Raw genomic sequence first — 23467 nt, forward strand, 5'->3', positions numbered from 1 at the left:
CGCTTTTCGCACTTACATACAATCCCTATACAACAGGTCCATGGACCCACGGACGCGTGAAGATCCGGGTTAGAACTGATCTTCAGCAACCCATGCTTGTCGTAAAAGGCGACTATACGGATTGGGTGGTCAGGTTCCCTGACTTGGTTGACACGTGTCATCGGTTCCCAAGTGCGTAGATCGATGCTCATACTGTTGATTACTGGATTGTCTAGTCCTGACTTGATTATTTACAGACCGCCGCCATATAGCTGGAAAATTGCTGAGTGTGGCGTTAAACAACAAACAAACAATCCAACCATACAACCAACGTGGTGACAAGACAGGAGTCGGCTTCAGATAGTTGTACAAGTAACTGTGTAGACGTTCCTGGTAGAAACTAGACACTTTGTCTTTGAAGATTGTGAGTAGGCAGTGTGTCTATGACCCTGTTTATGATTGGACAGCGTGTCTATGACCCTGATGATAATTGGACATTGTGTCTATGACCCTGATGATAATTGGACGGTGTGTCTATGACCCTGATGATAATTGGACGGTGTGTCTATGACCCTGATGATAATTGGACATTGTGTCTATGACCCTGATGATGATTGGACATTGTGTCTATGACCCTGATGATAATTGGACAGTGTGTCTATGACCCTGATGATAATTGGACGGTGTGTCTATGACCCTGATGATAATTGGACATTGTGTCTATGACCCTGATGATAATTGGACATTGTGTCTATGACCCTGATGATAATTGGACAGTGTGTCTATGACCCTGATGATAATTGGACAGTGTGTCTATGACCCTGATGATGGTGGACATTGTGTCTATGACCCTGATGATAATTGGACATTGTGTCTATGACCCTGATGATAATTGGACATTGTGTCTATGACCCTGATGATGATTGGACATTGTGTCTATGACCCTGATGATAATTGGACATTGTGTCTATGACCCTGATGATAATTGGACATTGTGTCTATGACCCTGATGATGATTGGACATTGTGTCTATGACCCCTGATGATAATTGGACATTGTGTCTATGACCCTGATGATAATCGGACATTGTGTCTATGACCCTGATGATAATTGGACATTGTGTCTATGACCCTGATGATGATTGGACGGTGTGTCTATGACCCTGATGATAATTGGACATTGTGTCTATGACCCTGATGATAATTGGACATTGTGTCTATGACCCTGATGATAATTGGACAGTGTGTCTATGACTGATGATGATAATTGGACATATGACCCTGATCTATGACCCTGATGATAATTGGACAGTGTGTCTATGACCCTGATGATAATTGGACATTGTGTCTATGACCCTGATGATAATTGGACATTGTGTCTATGACCCTGATGATAATTGGACAGTGTGTCTATGACCCTGATGATAATTGGACATTGTGTCTATGACCCTGATGATAATTGGACATTGTGTCTATGACCCTGATGATGATTGGACATTGTGTCTATGACCCTGATGATAATTGGACGGTGTGTCTATGGCCCTGATGATAATTGGACATTGTGTCTATGACCCTGATGATAATTGGACATTGTGTCTATGGCCCTGATGATAATTGGACATTGTGTCTATGGCCCTGATGATAATTGGACATTGTGTCTATGACCCTGATGATAATTGGACGGTGTGTCTATGACCCTGATGATAATTGGACGGTGTGTCTATGGCCCTGATGATAATTGGACATTGTGTCTATGGCCCTGATGATAATTGGACATTGTGTCTATGGCCCTGATGATAATTGGACATTGTGTCTATGACCCTGATGATAATTGGACATTGTGTCTATGGCCCTGATGATAATTGGACATTGTGTCTATGACCCTGATGATAATTGGACAGCGTGTCTATGGCCAATCTGTATATAACACAGATGGTGATAAGACAGTCCGTAACACATATGGTGATTGGGCAGTGTTTGTGACCGTGATGCTGATTGGACTGTGTGCATTATGACATTGATGGTGATCGGACAGCTGTATATAACACAGATTGGGCAGTGTGTGTGACCGTGATGCTGATTGGACTGTGTGCATTATGACATTGATGGTGATTGGACAGCTGTATATAACACAGATTGGGCAGTGTGTGTGACCGTGATGCTGATTGGACTGTGTGCATTATGACATTGATGGTGATTGGACAGCTGTATATCACATAGATTGGGCAGTGTGTATATAACGCTGATGGTGATTGGTGATTATTAATTGGGTTTTATGGGCAGTCAGTATACGATCCCTATCAGTTAACGACAGTTACTGTATCACCTCCAGCGTTTTAGGACAGTCACTCTATCACCTCTAATGTTTTAGGACAGTCAGAAACTGACCACTCACAGTTTAGGACAGTCAGTGTAAGACCAGTGTTTTAGGACTGTGTACAGACAGGGAGTAATGAGTGACGTAAGCAAACAGACAAACGTTGTCAATGTATAAAACTTGATATCCTTGAGGCTGTTTCTATGGGTCTGTACACAACTTAGGTTAGGGCTAATGAAGCAGCTTCTAATGGCAACTTCTCGGTTCATGAACAGCAGGAGGAATTCTACGGATATGCAACTTCTTTATTATTAATATAATCGACATTTGGGTAGGCTATAGTTACTAACACCTTCATCAAGCGAGTTAGTACCTACACCAACACGTTGCTACTAATTAAGAAGTTGTATATCCATAGAACTCTCCCCGTTATTCATCACATCAACTTCTAAATGCCTCTCCAAGACATTCTCTGTATATCAGGACCGCCTCCGTGGTGTAGTGGAGAGCGGAAGGTCGCGGATTCGATCCCCGACCGCGTCATACCAAAAGACGTTAAAATACGGTACTTGTTGGTCCCTCCGGCGCGACGTTAAAACCCACTTTCACCTCGCCTTACCTTTGTATTTCATGAAAGCAGGTGTGGTCGGGAAGCCTAGTGGTGAAAGTGTTCGCTCATCAGACCCGGGTTCGATGCCCCTTATGGGTTCAATGTGTGAAGCCCATTTCTGGTGTCCTCCGCAGTGAATATTGCTGGAATATTGCTAAAAGCGGCGTAAAACTAAAGTCACCCACTCACTCATGAAATCACCTGACATATTTATTCATACGGACTTTATTTTCAAATACATAGATTACAGTATACATATATATATTTACAACACCAAGATAGGTTATACAATAAAACAATTAAAGGTCAAAGATATAATACTTCTGTCAATGGGTCCCAGCTTTACAACAGTGGTCCTGTGAAGGCGCCAATCTTCAAAGAAGACACATCTTATGTCAATGCTGTCAGGGAAGACTAAAGTGTTTCTACTGGACATGAATTCAAGTGGTTTGGTTTGTTTGCTTTGTAAGGTATTTTGTGTAATTGTAAATCAGTTCATCATATATGACATATCATTACCATCCCAAGTAGCCTCTTATCTCAATAAGGGAGAAATTGTGGCATGTCATATGGGGCCCGTAAGTAGGTCACGGCACTTCACGAGACCTTAGTACTTCCAGTGACAAACAACGTTTCATACTTTTTCGAATGGTCTCATGGTTGTCAGTTGACAGTTAGGAACAGGTAATCCTTGCAGGAATAACAAATTTCTGATCTAACCATCCTCAAATTAGCCAACTATTACGACTGTCAACAACTGTAACAGCCAAGCATGGTTGTACACTTGGTCATGACTAGTAAAGTCATATTTGGCGGTCATGCAATTTGGAACCAGAACTGGTTCTTGAATATACGCATGTCACTGGAAATCTGGTACCTGAAGTAAACTGGGTCCCGTCTGGCATATAGCAAGTTGGCACAGGCAAAGGGAGCCCGGGAACCAGCTTAGTACTGGAAGTACAGGACTTGCAGGCCCTATTGTATCTAAACACTACAGTCTGATATTCAAACTGTGAAGTCTTACCTCTGAACTCGGGCCACACAGACCAATGAATACAAGGATTCCACAAATATACAATCACAGTACACACACAACAATGTGCTATCAGATTACATAAACTGAGGGGCAAAAGAAAGTATGCACAATTTGTTTGCTATGTAAAAAAGTATTCTTTGAGTGCTGACTAACCGCCAGTGCAGTTGCTTTTCTGGAGATGATATCACTAATTAAGATATTTAAACTTCTCACCAAACATATGATAAATTCAACAGGTACAGTATCATTTGCCCCTCAGTTCATCTTCTATATCAATTGTATTAGAACTTTTTCACCTGAACCAATATCACAACAGGCTTTGGTAAAGAATAAAAACATGCATGTAGAACAATTACACATTTATAAGACACAAGACAGAAAATGGATATTTCTTTTAATAGAATAATATACATACAAGTCGGTGATAAACTTCTTTGGCAGTATTATGACATCGAGGGGAAGGCATTAGAATGTAACTTTGGTAGATAACTGTAAATATACCGAGGACCTCTCTCTGGTGATGCTAACTGGACACTGATATTAAAACAGGCACAAGACAAATTATCAGAATAATTATCTTTGGTGAGAGATCAATGATGTTATTAAACATCCCAGTAAAGAGCTTTTGGTTCCATAATACATAATTCATAATCCATGCAATAAAGTTTGCAAATATTCATTTAATGGAAGATTATTGTCAAGTCACTACAATACATTAAAATGTTCTTGATAAACTGAGCTTTCTGTTACTTTGGAGTTCAACATAATGAGCAGAAAATATAGGTACAGTGTAATCACATGACTTAACAACAAGTATATATGGTCTCTGGAAACTGGAAGAAATGTTGACCACATATATTTCAGTTTAACATTTTTGTTAGGCACAGGTAAAACATCATCTGAAAAGATTACAGTTGCAGATGAAAACATCCTCATCAATACCGTAAAATTATCTTAACTCATATCTTCAAGTGTACAATCTTTCATCAAAACAGCATGAGCTGGAAAATACTGTAATGGTTAACAATGAAGCTCAGATATCAAGCTCTCATTACTTGATTCAATATAACAGAGAATATTTGATATAACTGTGTATTCAGTCACTACTCAAAGCCTCAGGTTGATAGATGTTTAATTAAGTAATTACGGCTTCTGATGCTAATGCTGAAGGATGGTTCGGAATAAAAGGGGCAGAGATTCAAGGACACCTTGGGACAAAAACAACAGGTGAACATTGTTACACAACTTGCAGGAATGTGGTTTCTTATATCTTCTGACCAACCCTAAACACATTGCCATTCTCCAGTCTCTGTAGGATGGTGGCTTGTTCCAGTGGGTTGCAGTCGTAGACGGTTTCTGCCGGAACGCGGAATGCCCAGGACAGGTAGGAGTCCATCTGCTGACTAGTGATCTCGGGGTCAGCGAGGCTCAGTGCTCTCTTGAGGTCATCGGGGCTCACAGGACTGAAGCACACAATGATGTGTTGTCAATAGGATGTATGCTTGGTGTATGTATAGTTCCGATGGATGCCACAAAGCCATGTCAACATTGCACACTATTACTATGTCCCCCAAGTTTTGCGATGCTAAACATCAGAACTATGCATTATGTTAAATGTACAATCACAATAATATCCCAGGATGGCTGCCATCTTCCTTCAACACTAATTCTTTGTTTGTTGTTTAATGCCACAGTCAGCAATATTCTACACGATAGTATGACAATTACAAGTCTGGACCAGACAATCCAGTGAGTGATATAATGAGCAATAGCCACACAATCATGTTACGATTGCCCACTTTCAAACAAGTCACAGAGCCATACTACCCAGTACATTTAGTTGCCTCTTACATCCAGCACAGGCTGCTGGGGGCCACCTCCAACATGGAACCTCCCCCCCCCCCGGTTACAATACATTAATGATAGATGTTCTAGTTGAATACATTTCCACCTACTCTGTGTCTTCCAACTTGACTTTGATGTCTTCTATATAAGCTTTCTGTTCATCTTTCAGCCATTTCTTAACTGCATCTAAGAATGGACCAGTTCTACCTTCATCATCCTGTAAAATATAAATACAGCTAAATTATCTTCTGAAAGACAAATTCAACTGCATGAAAAATCAAACCCAGAAAGACATGTCTGTGCTAAAGGGATGAAAAAGGATTCTATTACTTACGTTTTTCAAAGATAAGGGTTTTATCATTAACTGGTTAGATGTCTTGAGAGGATAAAGCCAATAATTTAACATGTATCCATTGGGCTTATTTACAGTTAAATATGCAAACATGAAAGGTAAGGATTACTTTCAGTGTTATAATACAAACAAATACGACTTCGGCATGTCTATCAGCACACGTCAATGATGACAATTTGGGATCTGGACCAGTTGGCTATTATATCTGAGGTTTATACACAGAAACCAGTTTCAGTTTGTGGCTAAAGTGACAGACAGATACACAATTCATCATTCTCAGCTGTCTTAATTATAATCTACTGACCTCCATAAACAGATTCTTGTACTCAAAATCTGGAGATTCCTTGGCATCAAGCTCGACCTCGGCAGCCTGCACCATGGCCTGTAAGGCTTCTTCCTCTATGCCGGAGAAGAACTCCTGCAGCCCTGCCCTGAAGTCCTCCCGGGACAACTGGCCCTGGTTGCCCTGCTCTGAGTCCATCTTGGTCAGGGCCGTGATCAGCTTCTGGGACGATGAGCAGCTGCTTGTGGTGGACCTCCTCATCAATCTGGCAAACAGTTAAAGGTCATCAATTTTGTTGTGGAATTTTCCTTTATCCCAGAGCTGACCCCAGCATAATAATTACTGCCTGTCTGTTTGTTTTTTAATGTCGCACTCAGCAACATTCCAGCTATATGACTATATTTAAATAATCAGGTTTGGATCACACAATCCAGTGACAGACATCATAAGCATCAGTCTACACAGTTGGGATACGATGACATGTGTCACCCAAGTCCGCGAGCCTGACCACTCTATCCTGTTAGTCAACCCTTACGAAAAGCGTGGGTTACTGAAAATTAATTCTAACCCGGATCTTCACAGGCCAGTTAATGAAATAATTATTAATACAACATTGTGATTATAATTGATTGAATACATCCACAATGATTGTCACTTCACATTAACTTACTTCACTTAAATGTAAGTTTGGTTTAAAAGTACTTTGAACTATATTTCACGTATATCCCTACATCTCAGCTTGATGTGTGTGGAAAGCCCAAAGTCATGCAGGCTTACTAACAGAGTCTTAAGACATTAAACCTTTAAATGAAATACAAGTATGGGGGTTGAGGCTGAAAAACCTGAAATTGAATCAAGGTGAATCTTGGATTCAAATCTACAATCCCAGGTGTCTGGCATACCAAGGGGAGGCAACTCTGTACAGCAAATCATGGTACATTAAGAGTATATTTTGGTCTTCAAAAAACAAGCCATCTAACAGTGGCATTTCTTTTACATACATGGTAACAGGAGCCAGGAGTATTTAACAATTAACTCCTTCTGTACTTGTGGAACACTAAAGGATGAGAGGTTGGTGTTTCCTGGTCAGGTGGTGATGGAAATCTAATTATTAAATCACCATGGCTGTATCTTAACTGCCCATTCGGATCCAATGTACGAACCATTCTCTTGTGTGTGGACCAATAACGAATCATCCACAATATTGCAGGAATTCTGCATGACTTACCTCCCCTGAGAGCACTCCCCAGAAGAGTCCAATGTTGTCATCATTAGTGTAGCGCTGCAGGGCGTCATGCAGGTTGTAGCCCCACTCCATCACCATGGTGTCCAGGGAGAAGCGGCGCTGGAGGTACATGTGCAGGAACTCGGCCATATTCTCACGCTTACCATCAGTTTTCTGGGGAATATGATGACACACGATGAGCATAGCACCACAACCTGAATACCTAAACCTCAGTTTAGACAAGTTTTAAGTGATAAGTCTAGCTTTACGCTGCTTTTATCAAAATTTCAGCAATATCACGGCGGGGGACACCAGAAATGGGCTTCACACATTGTATATAAATGCACTTATTATTATTATTATTGTACCCATGTGGGAAATCACCCGGGTCTTTGGCATGACGAGCAAAAGCTTTAACCACTAGGCTACCCCACCACCCCGACAAGTTTTGAGAAATTGTGACAGAGGTATTCTTCACGCTCCCCAAGTAACATAGTTTTGTTTGTTGGAATGAGTGAGTGAGTGAGTGAGTTTAGTTTTACGCCAAAATGTTCTAGCCATATAGTAGTGGTCTGTAAATAATTGATTCTGGACCAGACAATCCAGTGATCAACAGCATGACCATAGATCTACACAATTGCATTATGATGACATGTGTCAACCAAGTCAGCGAACCTGACCACCCAATCCCGTTAGTCGCCTCTTTGTCAAGTATGGGTTCCTGAAGATCAATTCTAACCCAGATCTTCACAGGTTGTTTGTTAAAGAGTATGAATGACTGAGAGCAATACTTTTGTTGTAACCAAAGCAGTACACTCTGCCAATGTAGTACATTCATGTTCCTATCAGCTAGCCACTGACCTGGGCATCATGGGCACCCTTTTCCCGCCAGATATCCTTGATGAGGAGTGAACAGTCTCTTTTGCCCAGGCGCCTGTTACGGACCTGACCCTCGGACTTCAGATAAGCAGGAACATCCTCACTATTGCCCTGAAGGAGGTCAAACAAAAGATACAGCTAAAGTGAAACACATTTGGCTCATATCAGATTGGAGTCATATGCCATGTGTGATTATTTGTAGCTCAGACAAATACCTGAGAGACGATAAAAACATACTGTAAACTAAACAACATGAATGAAGGAGTGAATGTTTTTAATGCAACACTCTTCAATATTCCAGTGACCATCATGGCAATCTGTAAATAACTGAGACTGGACCAGAAAAAACAGTGGTTTATATTATAAGCATGGACCCATTATGAATTCAGTCAGGTATGTCACCGTATGATCCAATTAGTAAGTGATAAAGACAAGCAACAGAGTGCTCATAAGACTAGGAGCCTAAAGTTTCAGACAACAGTTAACAAGCATCCACTTTTCGCCTGATGCACATAACCTTGTACCTTTGTGACATACTTTTCAATAAAGTTTGCCTATATATTCACACTGCATGGTAAGGCAAAGGCTGTTCATCTGGTTAAATCATCTCACCTTAGGATCAAAGTAGTCAGCCCCGGCAGAGTCGACAAGTCCACCTGACCCGATCTCCGTGAGCAGCACATCCACCAGCTCATTGCTCCTCTTGCCCTCCGCCATCTCCTTCCACCGTGCCAGGCCCCCGTTGATGTGGTCAGCACACCGGTCCCAGTCAGGCCTGAAACAATATAGATGTATACAGGCTTAGTGAATGAATCAGTCAGGATTGACAACTCAGTTTGACAACTAGATGCTTGTTTGGCATTTTAGAACATGCTATTTCATGAACATAAATAATTTTCTGGATTTCATTTTCTTTTATATTCTTACCTCAGTTGGTGTCCTTTTGTACGAAAGCAGTGTGTTGATGTGACTGAGTTTGGTTTTGCGCTGCTTTTAGCAATATTCCAACAATATCATGGTGGGGGACACTAGAAATGGGATTCACACATTGTACCCATGTGGGGAATCGATCCCGGGTCTTCGGCGTCTAGGCTACCCCACCGCCCCTGTGTCTGTATGAATACAGTTTCGATGCTTGTGTCATATCAATGTGTTGATGTCAGCTGCTTCTGTGAAGTGGTCTGCAAAGATTCATACATACCTTGGTGTGGAACTCCTCTTGAGAGTCTCCAGCTCCAGGTAGAACTCATCTCTCTGCTGTGTCACCTGCTTCTGTACATCAAGCAGAGCTCTGGAAACACACAATGCCAGTAAGTCATGTACCCATGGTTCCCAAGAAATAACAAAACGCCCTACAGAATTTTTTTCTGTCATTACATTTTATTCAAGTACAAGACTTGGAGTTATAGTTTTTTTATGACTGCATCAAATTCTATATCTCTTTATTGTGAAAGATTGAGTTAATGCTGTTTGAAATGCGGAGTTTCACTAGACCATAACAGCGTATAACAATAACAGCTTGTCCTAAACCAGTGATTGACAGTATAAGCAACATTCAGTAACAGCAACATTCAGTAACAGTAACTGGAGACAAATCACACAGCCTTGCCACCCAATCGGATGTACTGGCTCTTACATCCTCAGCATCCTAACCTTTAACTAAAAGTGAACTTTAGCACAGAAATGCTCACCCATAGAAACGGGGACCCAGAGGATTTGACAGTTAAGTAGTTAGTACACAGAAATGCTCACCCATAGAAACGGGGACCCAGAGGATTTGACAGTTAAGTAGTTAGTACACAGAAATGCTAACCCATAGAAACGGGGACCCAGGAGGTGGATTTTGACATAGAAGCCAAGGACCCAGAGATTTAGTTAAGTTAGTACACAGAAATGCTCACCCATAGAAAGCGGGGGACCCAGAGGATTTGACAGTTAAGTAGTTAGTACACAGAAATGCTCACCCATAGAAAGACCCAGGATTTGACAGTTAAGTAGTTAGTACACAGAAATGCTCACCCATAGAAACGGGGACCCAGAGGATTTGACAGTTAAGTAGTTAGTACACAGAAATGCTCACCCATAGAAACGGGGACCCAGAGGATTTGACAGTTAAGTAGTTAGTACACAGAAATGCTCACCCATAGAAACGGGGACCCAGAGGATTTGACAGTTAAGTAGTTAGAACACAGAAATGCTCACCCATAGAAACGGGGACCAAGAGGATTTGACAGTTAAGTAGTTAGAACACAGAAATGTTCACCCATAGAAACGGGGACCCAGAGGATTTGACAGTTAAGTAGTTAGAACACAGAAATGCTCACCCATAGAAACGGGGACCCAGAGGATTTGACAGTTAAGTAGTTAGTACACAGAAATGCTCACCCATAGAAACGGGGACCCAGAGGATTTGATAGTTAAGTAGTTAGTACACAGAAATGCTCACCCATAGAAACAGGGACCCAGAGGATTTGACAGTTAAGTGAAGTTAGTACACAGAAATGCTCACCCATAGAAACGGGGACCCAGAGGATTTGACAGTTAAGTAGTTAGTACACAGAAATGCTCACCCATAGAAACGGGGACCCAGAGGATTTGACAGTTAAGTAGTTAGTACACAGAAATGCTCACCCATAGAAACGGGACCCAGAGGATTTGGACAGTTAAGTAGTTAGTACACAGAAATGCTCACCCATAGAAAACGGGGACCCAGAGGATTTGACAGTTAAGTAGTTAGTACACAGAAATGCTCACCCATAGAAACGGGGACCAAGAGGATTTGACAGTTAAGTAGTTAGTACACAGAAATGCTCACCCATAGAAACGGGGACCCAGAGGATTTGACAGTTAAGTAGTTAGTACACAGAAATGCTCACCCATAGAAACGGGGACCCAGAGGATTTGACAGTTAAGTAGTTAGTACACAGAAATGCTCACCCATAGAAACGGGGACCCAGAGGATTTGACAGTTAAGTAGTTAGTACACAGAAATGCTCACCCATAGAAAGCGGGGACCCAGAGGATTTGACAGTTAAGTAGTTAGTACACAGATGCTCACCCATAGAAACGGGGACCCAGAGGATTTGACAGTTAAGTAGTTAGAACACAGAAATGCTCACCCATAGAAACGGGGACCAGAGGATTTGACAGTTAAGTAGTTAGAACACAGAAATGTTCACCCATAGAAACGGGGACCCAGAGGATTTGACAGTTAAGTAGTTAGAACACAGAAATGCTCACCCATAGAAACGGGGACCCAGAGGATTTGACAGTTAAGTAGTTAGTACACAGAAATGCTCACCCATAGAAACGGTGACCCAGAGGATTTGACAGTTAAGTAGTTAGTACACAGAAATGCTCACCCATAGAAGCAGGGGACCCAGAGGATTTGACAGTTAAGTAGTTGTTACACACAGAAATGCTCACCCATAGAAACGGGGACCCAGAGGATTTGACAGTTAAGTAGTTAGTACACAACATGCTCACCCATAGAAAGCGGGGACCAAGAGGACCCAGTTAAGTAGTTAGAACACAGAAATGCTCACCCATAGAAACGGGGACCCAGAGGATTTGACAGTTAAGTAGTTAGAACACAGAAATGCTCACCCATAGAAACGGGGACCCAGAGGATTTCACAGTTAAGTAGTTAGTACACAGAAATGCTCACCCATAGAAACGGGGACCCAGAGGATTTGACAGTTAAGTAGTTAGTACACAGAAATGCTCACCCATAGAAACGGGGACCCAGAGGATTTGACAGTTAAGTACTTAGTACACCAACTCTTGGATGCATATACACGCTGGTGGTACACCCCAAAGAATCTCTCAGATTTCTGGATTTATGGTAACGCTTATAACGAACTGACAGATATGTCAAACTGTTGTCCAGGTCACTGCCTGTATATTTTAGTCGAAATAATACAACAAACTATGGTTTTAATGAACTAAAGCCAGTGGTCTCTTCGAGTTTGTTATAACCATAGCTTCCTGTAGTTAATTTCTTGTCTACTCTGAAAGTGTGTCCGCGTCGCTGATTTTATTTGGGTTACACTTACTCATGCTCAACCTGTAGTTTCATGAAGTCGTCCTTTGAGACTTGACTCTCCTCCTCTAGTTTCTGGAACCAAATGACATAGGGTGATGCCATGTGACATGGTGTGGGGACATGTGACACGTGTGATTTAACATTGTGTGAAGATGTGACAGACTCACATGTCACATGTGAAGCAGTGTTGTGGCATGTGACATTGTGAGATGATGTGAGAGTATGGTGACAGGTGTGACATAGTGTAGTGACCTATATGAAAAAGTAGGGTGACAGGTGTGATAGGTGTCTCAGAAATGACAAAGTGTGTTGACAAATGGGACAGTGATTGAGTGTGTGAGTGAGTTTAGTTTTACACCGCTTTTAGCAATATTCCAGCAGTATCACGGCAGGGCTCACCACAAATGGGCATCACACATTGTACCCGTGGGGAATCAAACCCGGGTCTTCGGAGTGACAAGCGAACGCTTTAACCACTAGGCTACCCCACTGTGCCACAAATGTGACAGTGGGAACAGGTGGGACATTGTGTGGTATGGATGTGACAGAATACTTTACAGAAAGTGAGGATCAACCAAAATAATAATATAATTATTAGCTGTATTGTCTTTTACCTTATGTTTAGCTTCTAATGCCTCGTGGTCTCGTCTGGGAATCACATCCCCATAGTTAGCTATCATCTCATTCAGCCGCTGGGTCGCATTTTTCTCATCCTCACGGGCCTTCCTGTAACCAGCAGCATGAGTTACACATGTAACACAGACAGTGTATGACACAATCTCGGGGTTCTGTAGCTCACCTCATTCAGAAATATTCACATCAGATAATAACTGTCTTAATAACAGAGTAAACAATAACATGCAAAATATAAGTAACAGAAGCTTCATGCAACACAACAGCAAGAATATTTTAAGATAATGGCTTTGTAATAAACATGTGAACATAAACATGTCAGTGACCGAAACAATGATTCTTTACATTTTAGGGACAATATTACCGAGACATGTTTCAACATGAGCAAACCTCTGAACATGATCCTTGTGTTAATCCTATCTCACCTAAGTGCTGTTTTAAGTGTGATGGGGTCCAGATAAGACCATGATCCTTCTGTTAATCCTATCTCGCCTAAGTGCTGTTTTAAGTGTGATGGGGTCCAGATAAGAACATGATCCTTGTGTTAATCCTATCTCACCTAAGTGCTGTTTTAAGTGTGATGGGGTCCAGATAAGAACATGATCCTTGTGTTAATCCTATCTCACCTAAGTGCTGTTTTAAGTGTGATGGGGTCCAGATAAGAACATGATCCTTGTGTTAATCCTATTTCACCTAAGTGCTGTTTTAAGTGAGATGGAGTGCAGATGAGAACATGATCCTTGAGTTAATCCTATCTCACCTAAGTGCTATTTTAAGTGTAATGGGGTCTTCCTGGGCCTCCTGTGCATCCTGCAGACTCTGTTTAGACACGAGGTAGTCCTCCTGCTGATAACGGAGATCGTTGATGTCAGACACAAGCAGTTTCCGAGCATCGAACTCATCCCGATATTTGCGGTACTCTTCATGCAGTTTCTCCTGGAGTCGAACCACCTGCTCCTCCAGATCCTTCTGCTGATTCCTCATGGAGGAGATCTGCATCTGAAGCCCTTTGTTGTCTGCCTTTAGTCGTATAATCTCTGCAAAATACGATTTGTGAGTGAGTAAGTTTTCCATCAAGTTAGGCGGTGGGGTAGCCTAGTGATTAAAGCATTCGGTCATCATGCCAAAGACCTTGGTTCCATTCCCGACATAGGTACATTGTGTGAAGCCCATTCCTGGTGTCCCCTGCTGTGATATTGCTGGAATATTGCTATAAGAGGTGGAAAGCCATATTCAAATTCTTCATACAGGGCCTTCACAAAGAACTCATTTATTACACAGTGCCTCCTACAGAGATTCGGACTAAAACTGGTCTTCAACAACCCATGTATGTCATGAGGCAAATAGCAGGACCTGGTGATCAAACTGACTGACTTGGTTGATGCATGTTATTTCAGTGCAGATTGAAGCTCATGACGTCAATCACTGGATTGTTTGATCCAGATTCAGTTATTTAATGACCACCATCATATGTCTTGAATACTGCTGCTTGCAGTATCAAAAACAAACAAAAAACAAACATCCATGACAAGGTGTTCAGAAACATTAAAAAAATAATGTTTGGGCCTGGTGCTGTGGTGGGGTGATGGCAAAGTAAAATAACCATGAATTTGGGATTTGAACCCACAATCATGGGATTCTAGTTTCACCATAAGAGAGCTCATCGAAGCAGCTTGGACAAGTGAGCCACTTTTGCCTCATTTAACACAGTCAAGTATTGAAAGGTGGCCTAACTTCTGGTGTTTAAAGACAGTAGAGTGAAAGTTTTTGGCCAAGTGCAGTTGTACCTTGTTTTTCTTCCTCCCGTAGCGCCATGACTTTCTGGTCACACTGTTCTGACACTGTCACCAACATTTGCTGAAGAAAAAGAATCTGACTGTTACACTTGAAGACTTTCATACCAGTAACTATTAAGATACTACATGAAAGAGACTGTATATTTAGGGACACAAATGTTGTTCTTAGGAATCATAGAAAACTAACCCAAAGTGGTTGAAAGTCACACTGACACAAACTCGCTGCAGAGGGTCAAAGTTACACTCAAACAAACTCACTGAAACTAGGTCAGTCACATTGATACAACCTGAATGGTTCATTGTCACTCTAAGACAACTAAAGTGGTTCAGTCACTCTGACACAACTGCACTCGTTCAAAATCACACTGACACAAATTCATCGAAACTGGTTCAAAGGTCATAGACATAATCTCAAACACAATGGTTCAGAGCCACACCATGACACAACTCAAAGTAGTTCACATATATACTGAGACACAAATTCGACCAAAGTGGTTCACACTGATACTGGGACACAAATTCAACCAAAGTGGTTCACACTGATACTGGGACACAAATTCAACCAAAGTGGTTCACACTGATACTGAGACACAAATTCAACCAAAGTGGTTCACGGTGATACTGAGAGATAATTCAACTAAAGTGGTTCACACTGATACTGGGACACAAATTCAACCAAAGTGGTTCACATTTATACTGAGACACAAATTCAACCAAAGTGGTTCACATTTATACTGAGACACAAATTCAACCAAAGTGGTTCACGGTGATACTGAGAGATAATTCAACCAAAGTGGTTCCTACTGATACTGGGACACAAACACACCTGAAGTGGTTCCCACTGATACTTAGACACAAATTCAACCAAAGTGGTTCACATTTATACTGAGACACAAATTCAACCAAAGTGGTTCACACTGATACTTGGACACAAATTCAACCAAAGTGGTTCACACTGATACTGAGACACAAATTCAACCAAAGTGGTTCACATTTACGATAATTTGATACTGAGACACAAATTCAACCAAAGTGGTTCACACTGATACTGGGACAAATTCAACCAAAGTGGTTCACACTGATACTGATACTGGGACACAAATTCAACCAAAGTGGTTCACGGTGATACTGAGAGATAATTCAACTAAAGTGGTTCCCACTGATACTGAGACACAAACTCACCCGAAGTGGTTCCAGCTCCCTGATCTGCTGTCTCTGACTCGCCAGCATCATCTCATACTCATTCTTGATGGCTGCCAACAGGTGGCGATATGTCTTGAAGTCTTCAATCAGGTACTCAAATACTTCACGGTGTGCCTTGGAAATTAAAAGGAAACTTAAACTAACAGTTTAATCACAAATGTCTTCAGAAACTCTAAAAGATAGAACTTGGAGTTGTGATAGCTGCCCAACGTTCATTGCGACTACACCTCTTTCAACAGAGTTTCAGTTATATCACAGCATGTCATTAGAAGGAGACAGGAAAATACAAAGGAAGATGAGGTGATATGGGGTATATTATTATTTTATAGGTGAGGTGAGGTGAAATGGGGTTTAACGTTGTACTTAAGAACAACAAGTACCATAGTTTAACATCTTTTGGTATGATGCAGCCGCGGATCGAACCCCTGGCCTTTCGCTCTCCAGGCAGATGCTCTAACCACTACACCCAACGGATGGTTGATTATCTTTATAACTATATAGCGATGACAATCTGTAATGGGTATGGTGTTGGGCGTGCCAAGCATCAAGTCTGGGCAAGTCCAGGATTCAAACTGATGAGCAGCTAATCCTGGCATGGCTAAGGGGAGGCAACTATGAACAGCAACTTGTGTGTGTCTTAAAACACTTGGCCACCTTCATCCCCACAACACTTATCAAATACATGCAATCAACTACTACATAGCAAGGTTTGGTAACAAAGATTGTACAGGCTGAGAGTCTTGAGTTTGTTACCATGGTGTACCATACAATAGCTAAATTGATGTTTAAACATCTACTCAAATTGGAACACATATGTATATCATTTCATCAGGCAAGGTCAAAATATCCATGTATAAACTGTATTTGTCTGATTGTTGGTTTTGGTGTTTACGCCGCACTCAGCTATATATGGTCCATCGAAGTGGACTAAATAATTCAGTGGTCTTCAACAACCCATGTATGTCATGAAGCAAATAGCAGGACCTGGTGATCAAACTGACTGACTTGGTTGATGCATGTTATTTCAGTGCAGATTGAAGCTCATGACGTCAATCACTGGATTGTTTGATCCAGATTCGGTTATTTAATGACCACCATCATATGTCTTGAATACTGCTGCTTGCAGTATTAAAAAGAAACAAAAAACAAACATTCATGACAAGGTGTTCAGAAACATTAAAAAAATAATGTTTGGGCCTGGTGCTGTGGTGGGGTGATGGCAAAGTAAAATAACCATGAATTTGGGATTTGAACCCACAATCATGGGATTCTAGTTTGACCAAAAGAGAGCTCATCGAAGCAGCTTGGACAAGTGAGCCACTTTTGCCTCATTTAACACAATCAAGTATTGCAAGGTGGCCTAACTTCTGGTGTTTAAAGACAGTAGAGTGAAAGTTTTGGCCAAGTGCAGTTCGCACTTTGTTTTTCTTCCTCCCCGCCATGACTTTCTGGTCACACTGTTCTGACACTGTCACCAACATTTGCTGAAGAAAAAGAATCTGACTGTTACACTTGAAGACTTTCATACCAGTAACTATTAAGATACTACATGAAAGAGACTGTATATTTAGGGACACAAATGTTGTTCTTAGGAATCATAGAAAACTCACCCAAAGTCAGTCACATTGATTGAAAGTCACAACTGGACACAAACTCACTCGCAGATCTTGAACTGGTCAAAGTCATAGACACTCAAACAAAATAAACCTCAACTCAAAGTAGTTCACAATATACTGGTCAAAGTCACATTGATACAACCTGAATGGACACAAATTCAGTTGTCACACGATAAGACAACTAAAGTGGTTCAGTCACTCTGGGACACAAACAACCTGCAATGGTTCAACACAAATCACACTGACACAAATTCATCTGAACTGGTTCAAAGGTCATACTGGGACACACAAACACACCTGAATAATCTCAAACAAAATGGTTCAGAGCCACACCATGACACAACTCAAAGTAGTTCACACTGATACTGAGACACAAATTCAACCAAAGTGGTTCCCACTGATACTGAGACACAAACATACCTGAAGTGGTTCACAATGATACTGAGACACAAACTCACCCGAAGTGGTTCCAGCTCCCTGATCTGCTGTCTCTGACTCGCCAGCATCATCTCATACTCATTCTTGATGGCTGCCAACAGGTGGCGATATGTCTTGAAGTCTTCAATCAGGTACTCAAATACTTCACGGTGTGCCTTGGAAATTAAAAGGAAACTTAAACTTACAGTTTAATCACAAATGTCTTCAGAAACCCTAAAAGAGAGAACTTGGAGTTGTGATAGCTGCCCAACGTTCATTGTGACTACACTTGTCAGGGGCTACACCTCTTCAACAGCGTTTCAGTTATATCACAGCATGTAACTAGAAGGAGACAGGAAAATACAAAGGAAGATGAGGTGATATGGGGTATATTATTATTTTATAGGTGAGGTGAGGTGAAATGGGGTTTAACGTTGTACTTAAGAACAACAAGTACCATAGTTTAACATCTTTTGGTATGATGCAGCCGGGGATCGAACCCCTGGCCTTTCGCTCTCCAGGCAGATGCTCTAACCACTACACCACGGAGGGGGTTGATTATCTTTATAACTATATAACGATGACAATCTGTAATGGGTATGGTGTGGACGTGCCAAGCATCAAGTCTGGGCAAGTCCAGGATTCAAACTGATGAGCAGCTAATCCTGGCATGGCTAAGGGAGGCAACTATGAACAGCAACTTGTGTGTGTCTTAAAACACTTGGCCACCTTCATCCCCACAACACTTATCAAATACATGCAATCAACTAATACATAGCAAGGTTTGGTAACAAAGATTGTACACTGGCTGAGAGTCTTGAGTTTGTTACCATGGTGTACCATAGAATAGCTAAATTGATGTTTAAACATCTACTCAAATTGGAACACATATGTGTATCATTTCATCAGGCAAGGTCAAAATATCCATGTATAAACTGTATTTGTCTGATTGTTGGTTTGGTGTTTAACGCCGCACTCAGCTATATGGTCCATCGAGTGGACCAAATAATCCAGTCATAGACATCATGGGCATCGATCTTCACAGTTGGGATATGATGACATGTGTCAAGCAGGTCAGGGAGCCTGAACCCGTGAAGATCCGGGGTAGAATAGGTCTTCAGCAACCCATGTGCTTGCCATAAAAGGCGACTATGCTTGTCGTAAGAGGCGACTAACGGGATCGGGTGGTCAGTTTCGCTGAAGTGGTTGACACATGTCATCGGTTCCCAATTGCGCAGATCGATGCTCATGCTGTTGATCACTGGATTGTCTGGTCCAGACTCGATCATTTACAGACCGCCGCCATATAGCTGGGATATTGCTGAGTGCGGCGTAAAACTAAACTCACTCACTCACTCAGGGAGCCTGACCAACCCTAAAAGTCGCCTTTTGACAGGCATGGGTTGCTGAAGACCAATTCTAACCCGGATCTTCAACCTGTAAGTGAGCAGACTCAGTGTAGGTTGTATTTACCTGGAGCCTCAGTTCACTTGGTACGACTTCTGTAACTCCAAGAGCCCTCAACTCCTTCTTGAGGAAGTTCTCCAGCTGTTCCAAGAATCTGGGTTTGGGGATCATCCTGGGTTTGCCGCTCTCATCCTCGCTAATCATGACCAGGCTCTTATTCTTGGACAACATGGCTGACGTTGTGGCCAGGGCCTGACCGCTGGCATGTGCTGGCCATGTGTCCAGCTCTCCTGCTTTGGTGTCCACATAAGGCTAGAATGGATGAAACATAGGGTGATAACTGGCTTCAACAAGTGCTTCACAGGAATGACATTAATCTGATTCCAGGTAAAAAGGCCATGAGAAATTATTTGACATCTCTTTGAACTCACAACCCAGAAACTGATATTATGAGCAGTATGGATTGGTGTTGGAGGTTCAAAGTGTATCGGGCTGGTGGGTTAGACTAGTGGTTAAAGTGGTTCATTAGTTAGTGGGAGTATCTTTACGCTTGAAAGTGTTGCAGGAATATTCTAAAAGTGCGTAAAATCTAAATATCCTCACTCAAATGTATCACTATGCATATCAATGATATATTGTATAATTCAAAAATTTTGAATTGGGTTTAAAACAAAATGGTATTTCATATGTGACAGAAGTGTAGGAATGGAATACATGAGGGTGGGACCTGCTTGCATAATTACGGAAACATGGCTTAGGGGTGATGATGATTTTTATGGAGAAGCATGTACAATGTGAATCTGCCCTTGATTTCCAAGCAAAAATGTGCTCAAAAGTGCCAAATATACTTTTATTTCTGTTGGTTTCACACACAAGTGGGAGTATCTTTATAAGTGGCTCCAAAAGTGCCAAAATCCTAAAATGTTTACGGTTTTGGGGTTTGAAAAATGACATTTCGAGAATTAAGGGACCGCCATAAATCTATGTACAAAATACAAGTGAACACCCTACAAAATAAGTGAACACCCCTGCATGTCATGTACAAAATCAATGACCCCCCTCCTTTCCATAATTTCTTAGTGTAATTTTAAACATAGTGTTATGTACTACGAACTTGCTGAACACCACCCCCATAAAGTGTGTGTACAAAACTGCTGTCACCCCCCCCAGCTCCCACAACAAAATGGGTGAACCCACTTAAAATCACTGACCATGACTAACTGACTGAGTTTGGTTTTACACCGATTTTAGCAATATTCCAGCAACATCACGGCTGGGGACACCAGAAATGGCCTTCACACATAATACCCATGTGGGTGAACCCGGGTTCGGCGCGGACAGCCAACGCTTTAACCACAAGGCTACCCCACCGCCCCCACTGACCATGAAACTTATGTTATACTATTACTGTACTTTATCATTGTGTTCTCAAACCGTTTTTGCAATACCCTCAATTAAACATTCCACATTAAGGTTCTATATCATTTTATTTATCTGTAAGCCATTGGCATACAGCCATGCATAATGAGGATTGGGAGCCTGAAAGTATGGTGTAACAGCAACTAAGAAGATAATGTCGCACACACACAGAACAATTATGAATTTATTATGTACGCACTTGGGCAGAAACCCCCCATTCAATATATCACAAAATATATTGCAATATCTCTTAAATTATTGCAATATATCGCAATATGAGAATCAGGGCAATATCCAATCCTAATTCTGATACACATTGTGGTAAGAATGAACCTCTATAAAGCGATATTACAATAATTTCCTACACCCTTAATGAGCAACATCCCATATCATAAAGGTATGAATTTTAAGCCTTGGGGCCTTGAACTTACATCAATATGTATTTGAATCTAAGTACCTCCTAAATATTCAATTTTCAAAATAAAGTCAATAATAGAAATAATTGAACACTGAGTGAGTGAGTAAGTGAGTGAGCTGGATTAAACACCCGGTTTGAACAATGATGCAGTTATATTACAGAATGTCTGCTTGATGTGGTAGGACAGCCAGAAATGTTACATCATTATCATGTCCCAATAAGACACAATATACTGAAAACATCACTGCCAGTCCTTGTTTCATCCACATGTACTCAGTACAAGAAGAAACACAAAATGTGTACATTTACCTGACAATCTGTCTCAGTCTAAAGATTTACACATTCACTATACTAGTTTCTTGGGAATAACTGCAACACATAAATTCATCATCCAAATATATGAACGTATAAAGCCTACAACATAAATTGACACATACCTTGAGTGCATTTGGTAGAGGTAATGGATATTCCTTGTTGGCTAATTTGTAGCTGGGACCACCGAACACATCAAAACGATTGGTAGCTCTTGGTGAGATGCTGGCTATTTTCCCACTGAAAGTTTTAATCATCTTGTTTGTCAGAGTACTTACGACATGTGTAGCAGGTAAGTTCTGGAATTCCCCGCACTGCGTCAATGTACACATAAGTCGGTAACTATCTATCTGTAAGTCCTGGACTCAATAATTTTCCAAAGCATGAATAAAACGTCATCTGGTTTAGTGAGATCAGACTATACTGATCCATACACTTAGACACAATATACTGAAAATAATGTACAAATATATTTTCTGGTGACTAGTGATAAAGGTTTTTGACACAGACTGTTATCACAGCCAACAATTATAAATACTGTATATCAAATTATTGGCAAGATTCTGAATATATTCAACTTAATCCTTAATGATATTAGTGAAAATTGTTTCAAAATGTTATTACATAAATCATAAAATCTAATGATTGGCATCTCTCATGATGTATCAAATTCTCAGGTTTACACTATGTGCAGGTAATGAATAATGCATTCTTGGAAAAAAATATGTTGACCAAATAAAGTAAAGCTGCTGGCATCACTTAGATTTACAGTACAATGACAAGTTGCCACATTACAGTTTTCACTATTCGAGATATGAATCAAACGTCATATCCATGATTTATGAATAAATAAGTAAATCAATAAGACTAATTACAATGTTGTATATTTTTGCAATTTAAAAATAATAGGGCCAGGTTTGTGATTAAGGTACTGGCAACATCCGCATCCATACCATGAAATGATATTCACTTCTTTCACTTTGTAACCGAAAAAACGTTCTGCAGGGTAACCAAGAAACTAACATTTTCCACACTATTTCTTCTGACCACTTACCCCGACAATGGTGGCAGCCTTGCCAAGGCAAGTTTAGTTTCCGCCATCTGAACTGATAAATTGCTAAACCGTGACAGTCATCATTTTGTTCACAAAACACGAAAAGTTTCGTAGGAATCCTACTTCGAAAATCACAACCTTCTACGATTGTTACTCGGCGCCATCTTGAATCACCATGGAAACTTTGTTTTAACGACATTATATACCAGGACACATTGCCTACTACCTGTAAATATATATAATCTGTTTAAGTGAAGACATGTCTATAATATATTACAAGATAATGGCAAGGGAGACCGTTTTTAAATTTATCGTGAATGTTGCAACAACAAAACAACGTATTTGTTTTTGGCAAATATGATGTACTTTTCTTAAGCATTAACGGTTATTAGTTATAACCCTAAAGCGAACGTGGCACGTTTCCCACGCGTATCCGCGCATGTATTATTTACAAACACTTGAAAATGAAGTTCAATTTCATAATCAAGAAAACAGGACAGACTCTCGAAAATGTTCAAACCATTATCTATTAATCACAGTATTATCCGCGGATGTCATTTTGCAGTCTTAATGTAGAATTTGTAGTGGAAGACTGCCTATGAAGATGGTTTCAGTGAATCTG

At 40.9% G+C, this 23467-nt stretch overlaps 1 protein-coding gene across 1 annotated transcript; it reads right to left on the reverse strand.

The window, feature by feature from the left end:
* Positions 1-3114: 3114 nt before the first annotated feature.
* On the reverse strand, positions 3115-23010 carry LOC124260364 (translin-associated factor X-interacting protein 1-like). Its single transcript, XM_046694658.1, is given in 16 exon segments — positions 3115-5404; positions 5897-6003; positions 6443-6646; positions 6648-6686; positions 7650-7820; positions 8508-8636; positions 9138-9300; positions 9727-9816; positions 12581-12642; positions 13185-13296; positions 13964-14240; positions 14991-15060; positions 18277-18411; positions 19709-19954; positions 21917-22031; positions 22846-23010. Coding segments are annotated over 16 exon segments (2166 nt in total). The 5' UTR covers positions 22893-23010; the 3' UTR covers positions 3115-5205.
* Between the last annotated feature and the right edge of the window lie 457 nt (positions 23011-23467).

The sequence above is a fragment of the Haliotis rubra genome, unplaced genomic scaffold (genome assembly GCF_003918875.1).
Source record: "Haliotis rubra isolate DU_JTF1 unplaced genomic scaffold, ASM391887v1 Scf76, whole genome shotgun sequence".
NCBI lineage: Eukaryota > Metazoa > Mollusca > Gastropoda > Lepetellida > Haliotidae > Haliotis > Haliotis rubra.